Source organism: Ascaphus truei, unplaced genomic scaffold (genome assembly GCF_040206685.1).
Source record: "Ascaphus truei isolate aAscTru1 unplaced genomic scaffold, aAscTru1.hap1 HAP1_SCAFFOLD_496, whole genome shotgun sequence".
Taxonomy (NCBI): domain Eukaryota; kingdom Metazoa; phylum Chordata; class Amphibia; order Anura; family Ascaphidae; genus Ascaphus; species Ascaphus truei.
This window is the reverse complement of record NW_027456827.1, coordinates 81,639-105,575: the sequence shown is the minus strand read 5'-3', so window position 1 is coordinate 105,575 and position 23,937 is coordinate 81,639. Positions and strand designations below refer to the sequence as shown.

The 23,937-nt window shown below is 60.4% G+C and overlaps 1 protein-coding gene across 1 annotated transcript in view; it reads left to right on the top strand.

The window, feature by feature from the left end:
- LOC142484982 (tripeptidyl-peptidase 1-like) overlaps positions 1–7,836 on the top strand; it is a 150,593-nt gene extending 142,757 nt beyond the window's left edge. Inside the window, exon 4 of the mRNA XM_075584221.1 lies at positions 4,435–7,836. Coding sequence (XP_075440336.1) covers positions 4,435–4,572 — 138 coding nt within the window. The 3' untranslated portion in view covers positions 4,573–7,836. The remainder of the gene's footprint in view (positions 1–4,434) is intronic.
- Positions 7,837–23,937: the final 16,101 nt, after the last annotated feature.

The following is a 23,937-nucleotide window of genomic DNA, read 5'->3' as shown; positions in this document are numbered from 1 at the left end:
CATATCTGGACCACCCGGGGACCCCCGGACGCCCACGGGGACCACACGAGGACCCATGGGGCATACCTGCGGGGAAGAACCGGGGGCCCCACAGCTGTGGCGGCCCCCAGACCGCCCTGGGAACCACCTGATGGCCCCCAGACCCCCGTGGGGATGACCGTGGACCCCCAGACACCCGTGGGGACCACCTGTGGACCCCATTGGGGCCCGCTGGGACCATCTGGAGGCCCACAGAGCCTAGGGGGGACCACCCGAAGGCCCCCAGACACCCGGGGACCCCTGCCGGCCTGTGGTATTATTCGTGTGAGTAAAAAAATAATGGTTTAATGTGGGGGCACAGGGGGTGGGGTGTGTATTAGATATTATAATGTTTATTGGGGGCATAGGAGGTGGGTAGTTGGGCTGTTGTGTGTATTTGTGTTTATTGTGGGTAGCGGGGGTGGGTGAAGGGGGTAGTAGCCTCCAGGATGGGTGTTTAGGCCTTGTGGGTGGGTAGCAGGAGGGGTTGACCCCTTCATTACCTTAGTGGTATTAAATGCTAAGGTTATGAAGGGGTTAACTCCTACCGCAATTCCCCCGCAAGGCCTAAACAACCATCAAGGACCAAATACCACCTTCACCCACCCCTGCTACCCAAAATAAATATGGCACTGGTGTTTAACCCCTTCATTGCCTTAGCGGATCACCGCTAAGGTAATGAAGCTGCTTTAACGTCATTTTTATTAATAGTGTGCGGGAGCAGGGGGTCCCCTGAGCTGAACCACTTTATTTCAGCCTCGGGAACCCCTGATTCACGAGTTACAGGCCCTGGTATGGGGCAATGTGTCCCGGTACTGCCGCCATTTTTAAAGCGTCCGCGTGAAATAACCAGGGGATTTAAATACCAGGGCCTGTAATTCTGAAAGCAGGGGGTCCCCGAGGCTGAAATCAAAGCGCTTAATCTCAGGAGACCCCCTGTTCCCACACACTAGTAATAAATTACATTAAAGCAGCTTCATCACCTTAGCAGAGAGCCGCTATTGTAACGATTTTTTAAATTGTTTAAATTTGTGTTTTAATAATAGTGTAGATGAGCAGGGGGTCTCAGGAGCTGAACCGCGTTGGTTTCAGGTGCGAGGACCTCCTGCTTCCCGAGATACAGGCCCCGTTATGGGGTGCCGGTATCCCCTATGCTTTTTGGTTTCCCACGGTCACGTGACGCGGGACATTCCAAAGCTTCGGAAAGACTGGCACCCCATAACGGGGCCTGTATCTCAGGAAGCAGGGGGTCCCCGCATCTGAAACCAACGCGGTTCTGCTCCCGAGACCCCCTGCTCACGTGCACTAGTATTATAATTGAAATGAAAAAAGCCGTTCTCGGAGGGTGCAATCCTATCGGTGGCGGGTACTCGCCGGGTGAGCCCTTCTCGGAGGGTGTAATCCTATCGGTGGCGGGTACTCGCCGGGTGAGCCTTTCTCGGAGGGTGCAATCCTATCGGTGGCGGGTACTCGCCGGGTGAGCCTTTCTCGGAGGGTGCAATCCTATCGGTGGCGGGTACTCGCCGGGTGAGCCTTTCTCGGAGGGTGCAATCTTATCGGTGGCGGGTACTCGCCTGGTGAGCCTTTCTCGGAGGGTGTAATCCTATCGGTGGCGGGTACTCGCCGGGTGAGCCCTTCTCGGAGGGTGTAATCCTATCGGTGGCGGGTACTCGCCGGGTGAGCCTTTCTCGGAGGGTGCAATCTTATCGGTGGCGGGTACTCGCCGGGTGAGCCCTTCTCGGAGAGCAGATCCTATCGGTGGCGGGTACTCGCCGGGTGAGCCTTTCTCGGAGGGTGTAATCCTATCGGTGGCGGGTACTCGCCTGGTGAGCCTTTCTCGGAGGGTGTAATCCTATCGGTGGCGGGTACTCGCCGGGTGAGCCTTTCTCGGAGGGTGTAATCCTATCGGTGGCGGGTACTCGCCGGGTGAGCCTTTCTCGGAGGGTGTAATCCTATCGGTGGCGGGTACTCGCCGGGTGAGCCCTTCTCGGAGGGTGTAATCCTATCGGTGGCGGGTACTCGCCTGGTGAGCCTTTCTCGGAGGGTGTAATCCTATCGGTGGCGGGTACTCGCCGGGTGAGCCTTTCTCGGAGGGTGCAATCCTATCGGTGGCGGGTACTCGCCGGGTGAGCCTTTCTCGGAGGGTGTAATCCTATCGGTGGCGGGTACTCGCCGGGTGAGCCTTTCTCGGAGGGTGTAATCCTATCGGTGGCGGGTACTCGCCGGGTGAGCCCTTCTCGGAGGGTGTAATCCTATCGGTGGCGGGTACTCGCCGGGTGAGCCCTTCTCGGAGAGCAGATCCTATCGGTGGCGGGTACTCGCCGGGTGAGCCCTTCTCGGAGGGTGTAATCCTATCGGTGGCGGGTACTCGCCGGGTGAGCCCTTCTCGGAGAGCAGATCCTATCGGTGGCGGGTACTCGCTGGGTGTGCCCTTCTCAGAGAGCAGATCCTATTGGTGGCGGGTACTCGCCGGGTGAGCCCTTCTCGGAGAGCAGATCCTATCGGTGGTGGGTACTCGCCGGGTGAGCCCTTCTCGGAGAGCAGATCCTATCGGTGGCGGGTACTCGCCGGGTGAGCCTTTCTCGGAGAGCAGATCCTATCGGTGGCGGGTACTCGCCGGGTGAGCCCTTCTCGGAGAGCAGATCCTATCGGTGGCGGGTACTCGCCGGGTGAGCCTTTCTCGGAGGGTGTAATCCTATCGGTGGCGGGTACTCGCCGGGTGAGCCCTTCTCGGAGAGCAGATCCTATCGGTGGCGGGTACTCGCCGGGTGAGCCCTTCTCGGAGGGTGTAATCCTATCGGTGGCGGGTACTCGCCGGGTGAACCTTTCTCGGAGAGCAGATCCTATCGGTGGCGGGTACTCGCCGGGTGAGCCCTTCTCGGAGGGTGTAATCCTATCGGTGGCGGGTACTCGCCGGGTGAACCTTTCTCGGAGAGCAGATCCTGTCGGTGGCGGGTACTCGCCGGGTGAGCCCTTCTCGGAGAGCAGATCCTGTCGGTGGCGGGTACTCGCCGGGTGAGCCCTTCTCGGAGAGCAGATCCTGTCGGTGGCGGGTACTCGCCGGGTGAGCCCTTCTCGGAGAGCAGATCCTATCGGTGGCGGGTACTCGCCGGGTGAGCCTTTCTCGGAGGGTGTAATCCTATCGGTGGCGGGTACTCGCCGGGTGAGCCCTTCTCGGAGGGTGTAATCCTATCGGTGGCGGGTACTCGCCGGGTGAACCTTTCTCGGAGAGCAGATCCTATCGGTGGCGGGTACTCGCCGGGTGAGCCCTTCTCGGAGGGTGTAATCCTATCGGTGGCGGGTACTCGCCGGGTGAACCTTTCTCGGAGAGCAGATCCTGTCGGTGGCGGGTACTCGCCGGGTGAGCCCTTCTCGGAGAGCAGATCCTGTCGGTGGCGGGTACTCGCCGGGTGAGCCCTTCTCGGAGAGCAGATCCTGTCGGTGGCGGGTACTCGCCGGGTGAGCCCGTCTCGGAGGGTGTAATCCTATCGGTGGCGGGTACTCGCCGGGTGAGCCCTTCTCGGAGGGTGTAATCCTATCGGTGATGGGTACTCGCCGGGTGAACCTTTCTCGGAGAGCAGATCCTATCGGTGGCGGGTACTCGCCGGGTGAACCTTTCTCGGAGAGCAGATCCTATCGGTGGCGGGTACTCGCCGGGTGAGCCCTTCTCGGAGAGCAGATCCTGTCGGTGGCGGGTACTCGCCGGGTGAGCCCTTCTCGGAGAGCAGATCCTGTCGGTGGCGGGTACTCGCCGGGTGAGCCCTTCTCGGAGAGCAGATCCTATCGGTGGCGGGTACTCGCCATGTTTGGAGAAGTCGCTGGAATTCGGGCCTCCCTGCAACACGGCAAAAACATGGCGAGTTCAGACCCTGCCGATAATTTCTATCGGACTTTGCTGCAGTGGCCCTACGTGGCCCTACGTGGCCCTACATGCGCTTCTCTCTCTATTTTGTGTAACTTTGCGTGTTTGCCTATTTTAAGTAAATAAACTACAATTTATTTCATCATCTCGTTTTGCTCAGTGATATGATCCCGGTATAAAGGTGTAATTGCCTGGTCTCCCGTGATACCCCTCCCACTGTCTCTCGCCCCCTCCCCTGCGTCTCTCGCCCCCTCCTGCTGTCTCTCGCCCCCTCTCCCTCCCCGCTGTCTCTCGCCCACTCTCCGCCGTCTCTTGCCCCCTCCCCGCCGTCTCTCACCCCCCTCCTCGCCGTCTCTCGCCCCCTCCCATCCTTTCTCGCCCCCCTCCCCGCCGTCTCTCGCCCCCTACCCGCCGTCTCTCACCCCCTCTCCGCTGTCTCTCGCCCCCCCTACTGACTCTCGCTCCCCCCTGCTGTCTCTCGCCCCCCCCGTCCCTGCCGTCTCTCGCCCCCCCCCTCCGCCCCCCCCCCTCACCCTCTCTCTGTGTCCCCGCAGGTCACAGAAGGCTGTCACTTGTCCTGCATCGATGACCTGGTTTTGGGGCAGGGATTCTGTGCAACTACAAGCTGGGACCCGGTGACGGGCTGGGGGACCCCCAACTACCCCGTGTTACTGCGTGCCCTGCTACCCTAATACCCCAACCACCTTGAGTTACTGCGTGCCCTGCTGCCTTAATACCCCTTCTACCCTGTGTTACTGCGTGCCCTGCTGCCTTAATACCCCAACTACCTGTTACTGCGTGCCCTGCTCCCATAATACCCTTACTACCCCGTGTTACTGAGTGCCCTCCTGTCTTAATACCCCTAATACCCCACGTTACTGCGTGCCCAGCTGTCCAAATACCCCTACTACCCCGCATTACTGCATGGCTCGCTGTCCTAATACCACTAATACCCCGCATTACTGCATGGCTCGCTGTCCTAATACCCCACGTTACTGCGTGCCCAGCTGTCCAAATACCCCTACTACCCCGCGTTATTGCATGGCTCGCTGTCCTAATACCACTAATACCCCACGTTACTGCATGACTCGCTGTCCTAATACCCCGCGTTACTGCGTGGCTCGCTGTCCTAATACCCAGCGTTACTGCGTGGCTCGCTGTCCTAATACCCCGCGTTACTGCGTGGCTCGCTGTCCTAATACCACTAATACCCCGCGTTACTGCGTGGCTCGCTGTCCTAATACCCCGCGTTACTGCGTGGCTCGCTGTCCTAATACCCCACGTTACTGCGTGGCTCGCTGTCCTAATACCCCGCGTTACTGCGTGGCTTGCTGTCCTAATACCCCGCGTTACTGCGTGGCTCGCTGTCCTAATACCCCGCGTTACTGCCTGCCCTGAAAGCTCCTTTAATCCTCTATCACTTTCCCTTCACTATTAATGGGACGTCCCTGTATATTACACACATAATACTGCCTGCAGTGCCCAGATACCTGCTGATACCACGTGTCCACGTGTTTATACCGCTCTGTTCATAATCCCGTGTCTATCGATGCATCCTCCTTACCGGAGATGTGGCCACGTAAGCAGATAGTTAGAGCTATGAATGTGGCCGCGTGGGAGAGGATAGAGTTATGAATGTGACCACGTGCGAGAGGATAGAGTTGTGTACGTGGCCGCGTGGGAGAGTGTAGAGTTGTGTACGTGGCCGCGTGGGAGCGGAAAGAGTTGTGTACATGGCCACGTGTGAGAGGATAAAGTTGTGTACGTGGCCGCGTGGGAGAGAATAGTTGTGTATGTGGCCATGTGGGAGAGGGTAGTTGTGTACGTAGCCACGTGGGAGAGGATAGAGTTGTGTACGTGGCCGCGTGTGAGAGGATAGAGTTGTGTACGTGGCCGCGTGGGAGAGGATAGAGTTGTGTACGTGGCCACGTGTGAGAGGATAGAGTTGTGTACATGGCCGCGTGGGAGAGGATAGAGTTGTGTACGTGGCCGTGTGGGAGAGGATAGAGTGGTGTGCGTGGACGCGTGGGAGAGAATAGAGTTGTGTACGTGGCCGCGTGTGAGAGGATAGAGTTGTGTACGTGGCCGCGTGTGAGAGGATAGAGTTGTGTGCGTGGACGCGTGGGAGAGGATAGAGTTGTTTGCGTGGACGCGTGGGAGAGGGTAGAGTTGTGTGCGTGGACGCGTGGGAGAGGATAGAGTTGTGTGCGTGGACGCGTGGGAGAGGGTAGAGTTGTGTGCGTGGACGCGTGGGAGAGGATAGAGTGGTGTGCGTGGCCGTGTGGGAGAGGATAGAGTTGTGTGCGTGGACACGTGGGAGAGGATAGAGTTGTGTGCGTGGACACATGGGAGAGGATAGAGTTGTGTGCGTGGACACGTGGGAGAGGATAGAGTTGTGTGCGTGGATGCGTGGGAGAGGGTAGAGTTGTGTGCGTGGACGCGTGGGAGAGGATAGAGTGGTGTGCGTGGACGCGTGGGAGAGAATAGTTAGACATTTACACAAGGATGTGGGAATCTGCCAGTTAGGACATTGAGAAATCCTTACTAACTACTACCCCCTACAAACATACTAGTACCCTGATACCCCATACTAGTGTCAACACACTTCAACTATTAATACCCCCTCTAGTCAATAATTTCATACTCTCTTCTCTGATATTCTGACTCCTAATTCAGTATCAGTGTCCCCGCTGCCATGTATACCCCTTCTAATACCACGCTAATTCAGTATCAGTGTCCCCTGCTGCCATGTATACCCCTTCTAATACCACGCTAATTCAGTATCAGTGTCCCCGCTGCCATGTATACCCCTTCTAATACCACGCTAATTCAGTATCAGTGTCCCCGCTGCCATGTATACCCCTTCTAATACCACGCTAATTCAGTATCAGTGTCCCCGCTGCCATGTATACCCCTTCTAATACCACGCTAATTCAGTATCAGTGTCCCCGATGCCATGTATACCCCTTCTAATACCACGCTAATTCAGTATCAGTGTCCCCGATGCCATGTGTACCCCTTCTAATACCACGCTAATTCAGTATCAGTGTCCCCGATGCCATGTATACCCCTTCTAATACCACGCTAATTCAGTATCAGTGTCCCCGATGCCATGTATACCCCTTCTAATACCACACTAATTCAGTATCAGTTTCCTCGATGCCATGTATACCCCTTCTAATACCACGCTAATTCAGTATCAGTGTCCCCTGCTGCCATGTATACCCCTTCTAATACCACGCTAATTCAGTATCAGTGTCCCCGCTGCCATGTATACCCCTTCTAATACCACGCTAATTCAGTATCAGTGTCCCCGCTGCCATGTATACCCCTTCTAATACCACGCTAATTCAGTATCAGTGTCCCCGCTGCCATGTATACCCTTCTAATACCACGCTAATTCAGTATCAGTGTCCCCGCTGCCATGTATACCCCTTCTAATACCACGCTAATTCAGTATCAGTGTCCCCGCTGCCATGTGTACCCCTTCTAATACCACGCTAATTCAGTATCAGTGTCCCCGCTGCCATGTATACCCCTTCTAATACCACGCTAATTCAGTATCCGTGTCCCCGCTGCCATGTATACCCCTTCTAATACCACGCTAATTCAGTATCAGTGTCCCCGCTGCCATGTGTACCCCTTCTAATACCACGCTAATTCAGTATCAGTGTCCCCGCTGCCATGTGTACCCCTTCTAATACCACGCTAATTAGTGCGATCTGTAATCTCAGGGAGGTGTGTGTGTGTGCGTGTGTGTACCCACAGCATGAACACACAGACACAATGTACAGCACTCTGTCACTGCACCACAAAGTGTGCACATCGGTACCACAGGGGCAGGTACACACGCCGGCTCATTAAAGAGAAACCGTGGCCACAAGCACCAAACATGGCGGCTCTGTTTTTTGCCGATCTGCTGATCAGATGAATTATTAAAAGTTAATTTTAAGTTACCCGCTCTCCAGGTCATTTATTTTGCGTTCCCGTGGTGCATCGCGCATTCTTCACTTATAGCCACGAGCTGCCACTGATCTGAACCGACTCCGTCATACACTCGTAATGAGATCTCATCAGTGGCTCTCCCACCAAAACTCCACCGTGAGCTGTCCCAGGCACCGGCTCCGTGTCCTCCTGTCATGTGAGGAACACAGCGAGGAAATCCCATGAAACGTGTCTTTTAGTGGGATGACAGAATCACTGTTTTATGCCGCGTGTCCGGCTTTGATTCTCTGTACTGCGGGGTGGCGGGGTCCCCCGGACGTGTCCCCCACGCGTGTCCAGCTTGGATTCTCTGTCCTGTGGGGTCCCCCGGACGTGTCCCCCACGCGTGTCCAGCTTGGATTCTCTGTCCTGCGGGGTGGCGGGGTCCCCCGGACGTGTCCCCCACGCGTGTCCGGCTTTGATTATCCTGCGGGGTGGCGGGTCCCCCGGACGTGTCACCCACGCGTGTCCACCTTGGATTCACTGTCCTGCGGGTGGCGGGGTCCCTCGGACGTGTCCCCCACGCGTGTCCAGCTTGGATTCTCTGTCCTGCGGGGTGGCGGGGTCCCCCACACGTGTCCGGCTTTGATTATCCTGCGGGGTGGCAGGGTCCCCTGGACGTGTCTCCCACGTGTGTCCGGCTTGGATTCACTGTCCTGCGGGGTCCCCCGGCCGTGTCCCCCACGCGTGTCCAGTTTGGATTCTCTGTCCTGCGGGGTGGCGGGGTCCCTCGGACGTGTCCCCCACGCGTGTCCAGCTTGGATTCTCTGTCCTGCGGGGTGGCGGGGTCCCTCGGACGTGTCCCCCACGCGTGTCCAGCTTGGATTCTCTGTCCTGCGGGGTCCCCCGGACGTGTCCCCCACGCGTGTCCAGCTTGGATTCTCTGTCCTGCGGGGTGGCGGGGTCCCCCGGACGTGTCCCCCACGCGTGTCCGGCTTTGATTATCCTGCGGGGTGGCGGGTCCCCCGGACGTGTCACCCACGCGTGTCCACCTTGGATTCACTGTCCTGCGGGTGGCGGGGTCCCTCGGACGTGTCCCCCACGCGTGTCCAGCTTGGATTCTCTGTCCTGCGGGGTGGCGGGGTCCCCCACACGTGTCCGGCTTTGATTATCCTGCGGGGTGGCGGGGTCCCCTGGACGTGTCTCCCACGTGTGTCCGGCTTGGATTCACTGTCCTGCGGGGTCCCCCGGCCGTGTCCCCCACGCGTGTCCAGCTTGGATTCTCTGTCCTGCGGGGTGGCGGGGTCCCTCGGACGTGTCCCCCACGCGTGTCCAGCTTGGATTCTCTGTCCTGCGGGGTGGCGGGGTCCCTCGGACGTGTCCCCCACGCGTGTCCAGCTTGGATTCTCTGTCCTGCGGGGTCCCCCGGCCGTGTCCCCCACGCGTGTCCAGCTTTGATTCTCTGTCCTGCGGGGTGGCGGGGTCCCCCGGACGTGTCCCCCACGCGTGTCCGGCTTTGATTATCCTGCGGGGTGGCGGGGTCCCCCGGACGTGTCCCCCACGCGTGTCCAGCTTGGATTCTCTGTCCTGCGGGGTCCCCCGGCCGTGTCCCCCACGCGTGTCCGGCTTTGATTCTCTGTCCTGCGGGGTGGCGGGGTCCCCCGGACGTGTCCCCCACGCGTGTCCGGCTTTGATTCTCTGTCCTGCAGGGTGGCGGGGTCCCCCGGACGTGTCCCCCACGCGTGTCCAGCTTTGATTCTCTGTCCTGCGGGGTGGCGGGGTCCCCCGGCCGTGTCCCCCACGCGTGTCCAGCTTTGATTCTCTGTCCTGCGGGGTGGCGGGGTCCCCCGGACGTGTCCCCCACGCGTGTCCAGCTTTGATTCTCTGTCCTGCGGGGTGGCGGGGTCCCCCGGCCGTGTCCCCCACGCGTGTCCAGCTTGGATTCTCTGTCCTGCGGGGTGGCGGGGTCCCCCGGACGTGTCCCCCACGCGTGTCCGGCTTTGATTATCCTGCGGGGTGGCGGGGTCCCCCGGCCGTGTCCCCCACGCGTGTCCGGCTTTGATTCTCTGTCCTGCGGGGTGGCGGGGTCCCCCGGACGTGTCCCCCACGCGTGTCCAGCTTGGATTCTCTGTCCTGCGGGGTGGCGGGGTCCCCCGGACGTGTCCCCCACGCGTGTCCGGCTTTGATTATCCTGCGGGGTGGCGGGGTCCCCCGGACGTGTCCCCCACACGTGTCCGGCTTTGATTCTCTGTCCTGCAGGGTGGCGGGGTCCCCCGGACGTGTCCCCCACGCGTGTCCAGCTTTGATTCTCTGTCCTGCGGGGTGGCGGGGTCCCCCGGCCGTGTCCCCCACGCGTGTCCAGCTTTGATTCTCTGTCCTGCGGGGTGGCGGGGTCCCCCGGACGTGTCCCCCACGCGTGTCCGGCTTTGATTATCCTGCGGGGTGGCGGGGTCCCCCGGACGTGTCCCCCACGCGTGTCCAGCTTGGATTCTCTGTCCTGCGGGTGGCGGGGTCCCCCGGCCGTGTCCCCCACGTGTGTCCAGCTTGGATTCTCTGTCCTGCGGGGTCCCCCGGCCGTGTCCCCCACGCGTGTCCAGCTTGGATTCTCTGTCCTGCGGGGTGGCGGGGTCTCCCACGCGTGTCCAGCTTGGATTCTCTGTCCTGCGGGGTGGCGGGGTCCCCCGGACGTGTCCCCCACGCGTGTCCACCTTGGATTCTCTGTCCTGCGGGGTGGCGGGGTCCCCCGGACGTGTCCCCCACGCGTGTCCAGCTTGGATTCTCTGTCCTGCGGGGTGGCGGGGTCCCCCGGCCGTGTCCCCCACGCGTGTCCAGCTTTGATTCTCTGTCCTGTGGGGTGGCGGGGTCCCCCGGCCGTGTCCCCCACGCGTGTCCAGCTTGGACTCTCTGTCCTGCGGGGTGGCGGGGTCCCCCACGTGTGTCCAGCTTTGATTCTCTGTCCTGCGGGGTGGCGGGGTCCCCCGGACGTGTCTCCCACGCGTGTCCGGCTTGGATTCTCTGTCCTGCGGGGTGTCGGGGTCCCCCGGACGTGTCCCCCACGCGTGGCCACCTTGGATTCTCTGTCCTGCGGGGTGTCGGTGTTCCCGGGACGTGTCCCCCACGCGTGGCCACCTTGGATTCTCTGTCCTGCGGGGTGGCGGGGGCCCCGGGACGTGTCCCCCACGCGTGGCCACCTTGGATTCTCTGTCCTGCGGGGTGGCGGGGTCCCCTGGACGTGTCCCCCACGCGTGGCCACCTTGGATTCTCTGTCCTGCGGGGTGGCGGGGTCCCCTGGACGTGTCCCCCACGCGTGGCCACCTTGGATTCTCTGTCCTGCGGGGTGGCGGGGGCCCCGGGACGTGTCCCCCACGCGTGGCCACCTTGGATTCTCGGTCCTGCGGGGTGGCGGGGGCCCCGGGACGTGTCCCCCACGCGTGGCCACCTTGGATTCTCTGTCCTGCGGGGTGGCGGGGTCCCCCGGACGTGTCACCCACGCGTGGCCACCTTGGATTCTCTGTCCTGCGGGGTCCCCCGGCCGTGTCCCCCACGCGTGGCCACTTTGGATTCTCTGTCCTGCGGGGTGGCGGGGTCCCCTGGACGTGTCCCCCACGCGTGGCCACCTTGGATTCTCTGTCCTGCGGGGTGGCGGGGTCCCCTGGACGTGTCCCCCACGCGTGGCCACCTTGGATTCTCTGTCCTGCGGGGTGGCGGGGTCCCCGGGACGTGTCCCCCACGCGTGGCCACCTTGGATTCTCTGTCCTGCGGGGTGGCGGGGTCCCCGGGACGTGTCCCCCACGCGTGGCCACCTTGGATTCTCGGTCCTGCGGGGTGGCGGGGTCCCCCGGACGTGTCCCCCACACGTGTCCGGCTTGGACTCTCTGTCCTGCGGGGTGGCGGGGTCCCCCGGACGTGTCTCCCACGCGTGTCCGGCTTGGATTCTCTGTCCTGCGGGGTGTCGGGGTCCCCCGGACGTGTCCCCCACGCGTGGCCACCTTGGATTCTCTGTCCTGCGGGGTGGCGGGGTCCCCGGGACGTGTCCCCCACGCGTGGCCACCTTGGATTCTCTGTCCTGCGGGGTGGCGGGGTCCCCGGGACGTGTCCCCCACGCGTGGCCACCTTGGATTCTCGGTCCTGCGGGGTGGCGGGGTCCCCCGGACGTGTCCCCCACACGTGTCCGGCTTGGACTCTCTGTCCTGCGGGGTGGCGGGGTCCCCCGGACGTGTCCCCCACACGTGTCCGGCTTGGATTCTCGGTCCTGCGGGGTGGCGGGGGCCCCGGGTCGTATCCCCCACGCGTGGCCACCTTGGATTCTCTGTCCTGCGGGGTGGCCGGGGCCCCGGGACGTGTCCCCCACGCGTGGCCACCTTGGATTCTTGCTCCTGCGGGGTGGCGGGGTCCCCGGGACGTGTCCCCCACGCGTGGCCACCTTGGATTCTCGGTCCTGCGGGGTGGCGGGGTCCCCGGGATGTATCCCCCACGCGTGGCCACCTTGGATTCTCAGTCCTGCGGGGTGGCGGGGTCCCCCGGACGTGTCCCCCACGCGTGTCCGGCTTTGATTCTCTGTCCTGCGGGGTGGCGGGGTCCCCCGGCCGTGTCCCCCACGCGTGTCCAGCTTTGATTCTCTGTCCTGCGGGGTGGCGGGGTCCCCCGGACGTGTCCCCCACGCGTGTCCGGCTTTGATTATCCTGCGGGGTGGCGGGGTCCCCCGGCCGTGTCCCCCACGCGTGTCCAGCTTTGATTCTCTGTCCTGCAGGGTGGCGGGGTCCCCCGGACGTGTCCCCCACGCGTGTCCAGCTTTGATTCTCTGTCCTGCGGGGTGGCGGGGTCCCCCGGACGTGTCCCCCACGCGTGTCCAGCTTTGATTCTCTGTCCTGCGGGGTGGCGGGGTCCCCCGGACGTGTCCCCCACGCGTGTCCAGCTTTGATTCTCTGTCCTGCGGGGTGGCGGGGTCCCCCGGACGTGTCCCCCACGCGTGTCCAGCTTGGATTCTCTGTCCTGCGGGGTGGCGGGGTCCCCCGGCCGTGTCCCCCACGCGTGTCCAGCTTGGATTCTCTGTCCTGCGGGGTGGCGGGGTCCCCCGGACGTGTCCCCCACGCGTGTCCGGCTTTGATTATCCTGCGGGGTGGCGGGGTCCCCCGGCCGTGTCCCCCACGCGTGTCCAGCTTGGATTCTCTGTCCTGCGGGTGGCGGGGTCCCCCGGCCGTGTCCCCCACGTGTGTCCAGCTTGGATTCTCTGTCCTGCGGGGTGGCGGGGTCCCCCGGACGTGTCCCCCACGCGTGTCCGGCTTTGATTATCCTGCGGGGTGGCGGGGTCCCCCGGCCGTGTCCCCCACGCGTGTCCAGCTTGGATTCTCTGTCCTGCGGGGTGGCGGGGTCCCCCGGCCGTGTCCCCCACACGTGTCTGGCTTTGATTATCCTGCGGGGTGGCGGGGTCCCCTGGACGTGTCTCCCACGTGTGTCCGGCTTTGATTCTCTGTCCTGCGGGGTGGCGGGGTCCCCCGGACGTGTCCCCCACACGTGTCCGGCTTGGACTCTCTGTCCTGCGGGGTGGCGGGGTCCCCCGGACGTGTCCCCCACACGTGTCCGGCTTGGATTCTCGGTCCTGCGGGGTGGCGGGGGCCCCGGGTCGTATCCCCCACGCGTGGCCACCTTGGATTCTCTGTCCTGCGGGGTGGCGGGGGCCCCGGGACGTGTCCCCCACGCGTGGCCACCTTGGATTCTCGCTCCTGCGGGGTGGCGGGGTCCCCGGGACGTGTCCCCCACGCGTGGCCACCTTGGATTCTCGGTCCTGCGGGGTGGCGGGGTCCCCGGGATGTATCCCCCACGCGTGGCCACCTTGGATTCTCAGTCCTGCGGGGTGGCGGGGTCCCCCGGACGTGTCCCCCACGCGTGTCCGGCTTTGATTCTCTGTCCTGCGGGGTGGCGGGGTCCCCCGGCCGTGTCCCCCACGCGTGTCCAGCTTTGATTCTCTGTCCTGCGGGGTGGCGGGGTCCCCCGGACGTGTCCCCCACGCGTGTCCGGCTTTGATTATCCTGCGGGGTGGCGGGGTCCCCCGGCCGTGTCCCCCACGCGTGTCCAGCTTTGATTCTCTGTCCTGCGGGGTGGCGGGGTCCCCCGGACGTGTCCCCCACGCGTGTCCAGCTTTGATTCTCTGTCCTGCGGGGTGGCGGGGTCCCCCGGACGTGTCCCCCACGCGTGTCCAGCTTTGATTCTCTGTCCTGCGGGGTGGCGGGGTCCCCCGGCCGTGTCCCCCACGCGTGTCCAGCTTTGATTCTCTGTCCTGCGGGGTGGCGGGGTCCCCCGGACGTGTCCCCCACGCGTGTCCAGCTTTGATTCTCTGTCCTGCGGGGTGGCGGGGTCCCCCGGCCGTGTCCCCCACGCGTGTCCAGCTTGGATTCTCTGTCCTGCGGGGTGGCGGGGTCCCCCGGACGTGTCCCCCACGCGTGTCCGGCTTTGATTATCCTGCGGGGTGGCGGGGTCCCCCGGCCGTGTCCCCCACGCGTGTCCAGCTTGGATTCTCTGTCCTGCGGGTGGCGGGGTCCCCCGGCCGTGTCCCCCACGTGTGTCCAGCTTGGATTCTCTGTCCTGCGGGGTGGCGGGGTCCCCCGGACGTGTCCCCCACGCGTGTCCGGCTTTGATTATCCTGCGGGGTGGCGGGGTCCCCCGGCCGTGTCCCCCACGCGTGTCCAGCTTGGATTCTCTGTCCTACGGGGTGGCGGGGTCCCCCGGCCGTGTCACCCACACGTGTATGGCTTTGATTATCCTGCGGGGTGGCGGGGTCCCCTGGACGTGTCTCCCACGTGTGTCCGGCTTTGATTCTCTGTCCTGCGGGGTGGCGGGGTCCCCCGGCCGTGTCCCCCACACGTGTCCGGCTTTGATTATCCTGCGGGGTGGCGGGGTCCCCCGGCCGTGTCCCCCACGCGTGTCCAGCTTGGATTCTCTGTCCTGCGGGGTGGCGGGGTCCCCCGGCCGTGTCCCCCACACGTGTCCGGCTTTGATTATCCTGCGGGGTGGCGGGGTCCCCCGGCCGTGTCCCCCACGCGTGTCCAGCTTTGATTCTCTGTCCTGCGGGGTGGCGGGGTCCCCCGGACGTGTCCCCCACGCGTGTCCGGCTTTGATTATCCTGCGGGGTGGCGGGGTCCCCCGGACGTGTCCCCCACACGTGTCCGGCTTTGATTCTCTGTCCTGCAGGGTGGCAGGGTCCCCCGGACGTGTCCCCCACGCGTGTCCAGCTTTGATTCTCTGTCCTGCGGGGTGGCGGGGTCCCCCGGCCGTGTCCCCCATGCGTGTCCAGCTTTGATTCTCTGTCCTGCGGGGTGGCGGGGTCCCCCGGACGTGTCCCCCACGCGTGTCCGGCTTTGATTATCCTGCGGGGTGGCGGGGTCCCCCGGACGTGTCCCCCACGCGTGTCCAGCTTGGATTCTCTGTCCTGCGGGTGGCGGGGTCCCCCGGCCGTGTCCCCCACGTGTGTCCAGCTTGGATTCTCTGTCCTGCGGGGTCCCCCGGCCGTGTCCCCCACGCGTGTCCAGCTTGGATTCTCTGTCCTGCGGGGTGGCGGGGTCCCCCGGACGTGTCCCCCACGCGTGTCCACCTTGGATTCTCTGTCCTGCGGGGTGGCGGGGTCCCCCGGACGTGTCCCCCACGCGTGTCCAGCTTGGATTCTCTGTCCTGCGGGGTGGCGGGGTCCCCCGGCCGTGTCCCCCACGCGTGTCCAGCTTGGATTCTCTGTCCTGCGGGGTGGCGGGGTCCCCCGGCCGTGTCCCCCACGCGTGTCCAGCTTGGACTCTCTGTCCTGCGGGGTGGCGGGGTCCCCCACGTGTGTCCAGCTTTGATTCTCTGTCCTGCGGGGTGGCGGGGTCCCCCGGACGTGTCTCCCACGCGTGTCCGGCTTGGATTCTCTGTCCTGCGGGGTGTCGGGGTCCCCCGGACGTGTCCCCCACGCGTGGCCACCTTGGATTCTCTGTCCTGCGGGGTGTCGGGGTTCCCGGGACGTGTCCCCCACGCGTGGCCACCTTGGATTCTCTGTCCTGCGGGGTGGCGGGGGCCCCGGGACGTGTCCCCCACGCGTGGCCACCTTGGATTCTCTGTCCTGCGGGGTGGCGGGGTCCCCTGGACGTGTCCCCCACGCGTGGCCACCTTGGATTCTCTGTCCTGCGGGGTGGCGGGGTCCCCTGGACGTGTCCCCCACGCGTGGCCACCTTGGATTCTCTGTCCTGCGGGGTGGCGGGGGTCCCGGAACGTGTCCCCCACGCGTGGCCACCTTGGATTCTCTGTCCTGCGGGGTGGCGGGGTCCCCCGGACGTGTCCCCCACACGTGGCTACCTTGGATTCTCTGTCCTGCGGTTTCCCCCGGCCGTGTCCCCCACGCGTGGCCACCTTGGATTCTCTGTCCTGCGGGGTGGCGGGGTCCCCTGGACGTGTCCCCCACGCGTGGCCACCTTGGATTCTCTGTCCTGCGGGGTGGCGGGGTCCCCTGGACGTGTCCCCCACGCGTGGCCACCTTGGATTCTCTGTCCTGCGGGGTGGCGGGGTCCCCGGGACGTGTCCCCCACGCGTGGCCACCTTGGATTCTCTGTCCTGCGGGGTGGCGGGGTCCCCGGGACGTGTCCCCCACGCGTGGCCACCTTGGATTCTCGGTCCTGCGGGGTGGCGGGGTCCCCCGGACGTGTCCCCCACACGTGTCCGGCTTGGACTCTCTGTCCTGCGGGGTGGCGGGGTCCCCCGGACGTGTCTCCCACGCGTGTCCGGCTTGGATTCTCTGTCCTGCGGGGTGTCGGGGTCCCCCGGACGTGTCCCCCACGCGTGGCCACCTTGGATTCTCTGTCCTGCGGGGTGGCGGGGTCCCCGGGACGTGTCCCCCACGCGTGGCCACCTTGGATTCTCTGTCCTGCGGGGTGGCGGGGTCCCCGGGACGTGTCCCCCACGCGTGGCCACCTTGGATTCTCGGTCCTGCGGGGTGGCGGGGTCCCCCGGACGTGTCCCCCACACGTGTCCGGCTTGGACTCTCTGTCCTGCGGGGTGGTGGGGTCCCCCGGACGTGTCCCCCACACGTGTCCGGCTTGGATTCTCGGTCCTGCGGGGTGGCGGGGGCCCCGGGACGTGTCCCCCACGCGTGGCCACCTTGGATTCTCTGTCCTGCGGGGTGGTGGGGGCCCCGGGACGTGTCCCCCACGCGTGGCCACCTTGGATTCTCGCTCCTGCGGGGTGGCGGGGTCCCCGGGACGTGTCCCCCACGCGTGGCCACCTTGGATTCTCGGTCCTGCGGGGTGGCGGGGTCCCCGGGACGTATCCCCCACGCGTGGCCACCTTGGATTCTCAGTCCTGCGGGGTGGCGGGGTCCCCCGGACGTGTCCCCCACGCGTGGCCACCTTGGATTCTCGGTCCTGCGGGGTGGCGGGTTCCCCCACGCTTGTAGAGGGAAATCTGTGCCTGATTTATAATAACATTTATTACAAATGATATAAAATCAGGAGATTTTATCCAGAAATGACCCTTTCACTGCCGGCATCATGCTGCAGGCCACGGCAGGAGTGAATGGGTTAATTCCAGCACAATAAATAAAGTATATATGACGGCCACGGACGGTGCTTTGTGTTTTTCTGTTCCGTGGGCGCTCAGGAGTGTGCAGATAAAGGAGAATAACTTCACTAGAAAAGGCTGCGTGTAGTTATATATTCTAACGATCTCAGCTAATAGAGGACAGATTTATAGGAAAAGCTTAGACTAGAGACCATTGCAAATGCGCGTGGTAGCGCTGATCTGACCGGAACCTTTTATTAAAACCTAAAGAACAGAACTCCCCGGGGAACGGCACATTTCATTTTGCATTTGTGACCAGTTGTAACAGAGAGGCAGGAAGAATGAGAACTATCCTAACTAAACATTGGGAGACCCCGAAGATCGATCCGGTGCTGGGACCCAGTATCGCAGACAGACCTAATAAATAAACTGGCACCCAGCGCCTTGAGATCACATGCACAGAAGAATGGAGATGGTTGGTTGAGTCGTAGCAATGGTTTCTTTGGCAGCAGAACACGCCGTCAGTTCAAATCCCAGAATAGAATGGATTTTTGCTCCAATATAACAGGGGAGAATTTTGTAATAAAATCCGGCATTATGTGCAGGTCGGACCACATGGTTTATGTGCTAGAATGCCCCCTGTATGTTACAGTATGGGGGGTAAAACGCTGAGACCTATACGGACCAGAATAATAGAACATTTGAGTAATATTAAACGAACATTGGTCCCCCACAGTGTAGCTAATCCTACTGTGGAATCTCATCACGGGGACCCTTCCGGTTGGAAGTACATGGCGATGGAACATGTTTTGGAATCTCATCACGGGGACCCTACCGGTTGGAAGTACATGGCGATGGAACATGTTTTGGAATCTCATCACGGGGACCCTTCCGGTTGGAAGTACATGGCGATGGAACATGTTTTGGAATCTCATCACGGGGACCCTTCCGGTTGGAAGTACATGGCGATGGAACATGTTTTGCAGCATTGGAGAGGGGAGACTGAAGTCAGGAATTGTTAAAGAGAGAGGCTTAATGAATCCATAAGTTGAGGACCTTAACACCAAGAGGTCTCAACATGGAGTTAGACATTGATTCTTTTTTACAGTAATTTGACTTTCTTTCTCATCTCCCCCCTTTTTTTTGTCCTGTTATCGTCACAGGTTGGGAAGTGTTAATCCGTTATCTGTATTTTATACTTACTGTATACATTTTGCTGTATTATGTAATATTTATTCCTGGCTAACATCAGCGCTAGGTCATTGGGTATCTTGTTAGGGTTTTAGGACAACCTAGGTCTATCGTGGGGCACTAAACTCTACGATTAGCGGGAGGGATACGTAGATTTTGGTCAGTATAATTAAGTGTAATTACCTGTAGGAACTCAAAAGAATACAAATGGTATCATGTACGTTCATCAATAGGAAGCACATTAATTCAGAATGCATTGTATTCATTTCATTTTGCATCGCAGCTTTGTAGATTAGATCAAGTGTCAATTGAGAAAGCCCGGTATGGGTTAAAATAAAGGGTCATGCAGGTATATACAATAGAGAGACTGTCTCTGAAATATATTGTATAGCATATTTCAACAGGCGGTGGAGGGGACGTTGTGGATACTGGACCTTCCCGTATTAGGAATGGAGTGTGATACATGTTTATATTATTAGAAATAGGATCTGTATTTCTGAACCATCTAAGTTGCACATTTATGTGCAAGATTTCACGAAATTTGTTGCATTAGGTACAGACGAGACCACGAGTATTCTAATGCTTGCCTTAAACTAGTCCGGTTGCATTCTGGGTATGTGCTGGGTGTAACCTGGCTAGTTTAAGGCAAGTTTAAGGCATTTCTGCATTGACTAACGACCCATCAGATTAACACAGCAGGGGTCCCTGGCAGTCCCATTCAGTTTGAATGGGACTGCCAGGGACCCCCGCTGTTAATCTGATGGGCCATTAATCAATGCAGAAATGCTGGGGCTAGTTTAAGGCTAGTTTACGGCATGTATCCAGCATGTACCTGGGTCTTTTTGGCGATTGCCACTGGTTTGTGTTAGAATAGTCGCAGTCTCTGCTGTACGTCATCTCTTTTTGTAAAGGTTCATCTTATGTATATTATTCAAGGTACACTTTTACGAGTAAGTTATTTTGTAATTTGTGGTAATAGGTAGATCATTTTGGCCAGGTCAAGAGACCTGGTCTCCCGTGACAGGCCTTCTTTCTGGTGGCAGAGGTGGGATCCGATTGAGTCTATGATATATCATTGTGAAAGGTTGAGTCCCAGCCTTTTTATTTAAAGAAGCAGCAGCATCAGACCCTGGGAAGAATGAAAGAGGCTTTTGCTGTTCTCTGCCCTTCTTTTTATTAGGTATGCCACATTCAGGTGTACAACAACCAGTTCCCCCAGCGTGATGTCTCCAGCCACAGAGTAGCCAGCAATATCTGCATTAGAAAGTTTGCATCCTTTCACTGAAGTTCCACAGACATCCTCATATCACATAACAGCAACAAGGAGTGCAGAAAAAGAACAACCTCATATCACATAACAGCAAAAAGGAGTGCAGAAGGGAACAACCTCATATCACATAGCAGCAACAAGGCGTGCAGAAGGGGACAACCTCATATCACATAGCAACAACAAGGAGTGCAGAAGGGAACACCCTCATATCACACAGCAGCAACAAGGCGTGCAGAAGGGAACAACCTCATATCACACAGCAGCAACAAGGAGTGCAGAAGGGAACAACCTCATATCACATAGCACCAACAAGGAGTGCAGAAGGGGACAACCTCATATCACATAGCAGCAACAAGGAGTGCAGAAGGGGACAACCTCATATCACATAGCAGCAACAAGGCGTGCAGAAGGGGACAACCTCATATCACATAGCAACAACAAGGAGTGCAGAAGGGAACACCCTCATATCACATAGCAGCAACAAGGCGTGCAGAAGGGAACACCCTCATATCACATAGCAGCAACAAGGAGTGCAGAAGGGAACAACCTCATATCACATAGCAGCAACAAGGAGTGCAGAAGGGAACAACCTCATATCACATAGCAGCAACAAGGAGTGCAGAAGGGAACAACTTCATATCACATAGCAGCAACAAGGAGTGCAGCAGGCCCCAGGGAAAGAAACTCCCTCCCTTTTATTACTGGTTAATTAGGACACAACCAAATGAAGTAAACCACACAGGGGAGTTGTCTCCCAAAACTTATACAATTAGCAAACATAATACACTTCACACAACATACAATTTTCTATAGCAAGCCCCAAAACAGTACCTTTCACAAACATCCCATGCATGTCTTTACTCTGCAAAATAAATGACATTCAGTATCACTTACGTTAATCCCCCCCCCCCCCCATACCATGGTATAATCCACCCTGGATGGTATGCAGGAAGGAAACGCCCTTTTCCTTTTTAACAGAGACTGCCCATGGCTGTGTAACATCAAACTGTGTTTAACACCAACCATACCTGCATTATACTGACTGACCTAGGACACCACATTAAAGGTTAGTAAAGTTTCAGGTAAAGGAAACAAAAAAAAATCGCTGGGCCCAGCAAAAAGCAAAACAGAAAAAGAAAGGGGGTGCACTTGATGCCAGAAAGCAAACATGCATTTAACTTATACCATAGTACAAGCAGCCCTGTCACAATCATCCTGCGGGATCATATAGCATAGCGGGAAACTCAAAGATTGCGAGTTCCCAAAGCAAGGAGGTACCATACACACATTTCACAAGAGCACTAAAAAATACAGATTCCCTTTGTCACCTAACTTTGTGCCTGCGGGCGAATATGGATAAGTGATCGGGACAGTTCGGGTACTGGGACCGCTCCCAGATTGTTACCAGGTGTGAAAGTTATGGATTACCGGCGGCTGGTCGGTCAAAGGTACAGCTGAAGGAGGTCTTGGAATTCCATGAAGCCAGTATTGCTTTACCTGAGGGCAACGAGCCCATACCTGCAGCAGCAGTGATCACACTTCAGCCCGGGGCGCAGGAGGTTAATCCAGTGTTACGCTGTGCTCACCACAAACAAGAGGAGACCCCTGTACTGAGGTGGGAGTATGAACACACCAGCCACAGACACGGGGATCACATCCGGAGTGTAGAGTAGTCATGCTAGCCGGGTCTGGGGTAAAGAGGTCAGGGTTGTCATTAAATCTTGCCATGGTCAGGTTTGGAGAGTGCAGGATGGTCGAGGTACAATGCTGTGGTCGGAAGTATGGAGAGCAGGATGGTCGAGGTGCAATGCCGTAGTCTGGAGTATGGAGAGCAGGATGGTCGAGGTACAATGCTGTGGTCGGGAGTATGGAGAGCAGGATGGTCTAGGTGCAATGCCGTGGTCGGGAGTATGGAGAGCAGGATGGTCGAGGTGCAATGCTGTGGTCTGGGTTAGAGAGGAGCAGAGGGTCAGAGCTAGCCAAGGTCAGAGTTCCAGAAAGCAGCTGGTCCATGGGCAAGCCGGGTCGGTACACGAAGGGTTAACTAGAAGCAAGGCACAACTGGAGCGAGGCAAGACAGGAGTGGTAAACCCTGTAACACAAACTATGCTCAGCCAAAGAGCCTGTGGCTCAGCTGAGCATATATACAGGGCTGGGCCAATCCCCATGGAGGGTGGAGCGGAGGCGGCCTCCCCGGGAGCCTGTGGTAGGTGGTGCGATAGAAGCACAGCTGCAGCTTGTAAAAGCAGATGATTGTTTCCACGGAGCTCAGGAGCGCCACGTTCGTGCGCCGCGCATCGGGAGCATGCAACGTGATTTAGTGCCCACCTCTGCGGCATCATGTGACGCGAACACGATCCAAAGTTCTGCCAACTGGTCACGTGCAGGGCTGCCAGGCCTCAGGGATCCTCACATCCAGCCCCGGAGGGAGAGGACATGTGGAGGGAGAGGGCGATCACCGGGATAATGGTGAAGGACTGGTTCTTGGGAGTGTGCGGTAGGGGTAGTCCCCGTGGCTACTGGACCCGCCACCCCTGGAATCACCGCACTTCTTGCCTCATGGGGAGAGAGGGCTACAGCAGATGAGAGGATTCAGATGCTGGCAGCCGTGCACGGACAAGTGTCCCCTCACTCCCAGCTGATCAACGGGGAGCAAGCTGTCCCCCAAGTGTCCCCTCACTCCCACCTCATCAACGGGGAGCAAGCTGTCCCCCAAGTGTCCCCTCACTCCCACCTGCTCAACGGGGAGCAAGACTTTCCCGAGTGGACCACCACAGTCTCAACAAGTTTGTGGATGGCACCGACAAAATTGACGGTTTTCTCAGTGACTTTGAGACCCAATGTCACAGATCCCGGGTGCCACCACAGACTGGGTGTTGTGACTACTCGCAGGCCTGGGGAATCCATCCCAGGAGTCTCCAGGCTATCCCTCTGTATCCTGCCGCACCGTGCAGTACCGCAGCCCTGCTCCTCAGCGGGGTGTGGCTCGGGTCCAGGCGGTCTCAGCCTCTCGCAAGCGGGGAACCTGTCCCAGGAGTCTCCAGGCTGTCCCTCTGTATCCTGCCGCACCGTGCAGTAACGCAGCCCTGCTCCTCAGCGGGGTGTGGCTCGGGTCTCAGCCTCTCGCAGGCGGGGAACCCGTCCCAGGAGTCTCCTGGCTGTCCCTCTGTATCCTGCCGCACCGTGCAGTAACGCAGCCCTGCTCCTCAGCGGGGTGTGGCTCGGGTCTCAGTCTCTCGCAGGCGGGGAACCCGTCCCAGGAGTCTCCAGGCTGTCACTCTGTATCCTGCCGCATGGTGCAGTACCGCAGCCCTGCTCCTCAGCAGGGTGTGGCTCGGGTCTCAGCCTCTCGCAGGCGGGGAACCCATCCCAGGAGTCTCCAGGCTGTCCCTCTGTATCCTGCCGCACCCTGCTCCTCAGCGGGGTGTGGCTCGGGGCCCACACGGTCTCAGCCTCTCGCAGGCGGGGAACCTTTCCCAGGAGTCTCCAGGCTGTCCCTCTGTATCCTGCCGCACCATGCAGTACCGCAGCCCTGCTCCTCAGCGGGGTGTGGCTCGGGTCTCAGACTCTCGCAGGCCTGGGGAACCCATCCCAGGAGTCTCCAGGCTGTCCCTCTGTATCCTGCCGCACCGTGCAGTACCGCAGCCCTGCTCCTCAGCGGGGTGTGGCTCGGGTCTCAGCCTCTCGCAGGCGGGGAACCCATCCCAGGAGTCTCCAGGCTGTCCCTGTGTATCCTGCCGCACCGTGCAGTACCGCAGCCCTGCTCCTCAGCGGGGTGTGGCTCGGGTCTCAGCCTCTCGCAGGCGGGGAACCTGTCCCAGGAGTCTCCAGGCTGTCCCTCTGTATCCTGCCGCACCGTGCAGTACCGCAGCCCTGCTCCTCAGCGGGGTGTGGCTCGGGTCCCAGCCTCTCGCAGGCCTGGGGAACCTGTCCCAGGAGTCTCCAGGCTATCCCTCTGTATCCTGCCGCACCATGCTGTACCGCAGCCCTGCTCCTCAGCGGGGTGTGGCTCGGGTCTCAGCCTCTCGCAGGCGGGGAACCTGTCCCAGGAGTCTCCAGGCTGTCCCTCTGTATCCTGCCGCACCGTGCAGTACCGCAGCCCTGCTCCTCAGCGGGGTGTGGCTCGGGTCCCAGCCTCTCGCAGGCCTGGGGAACC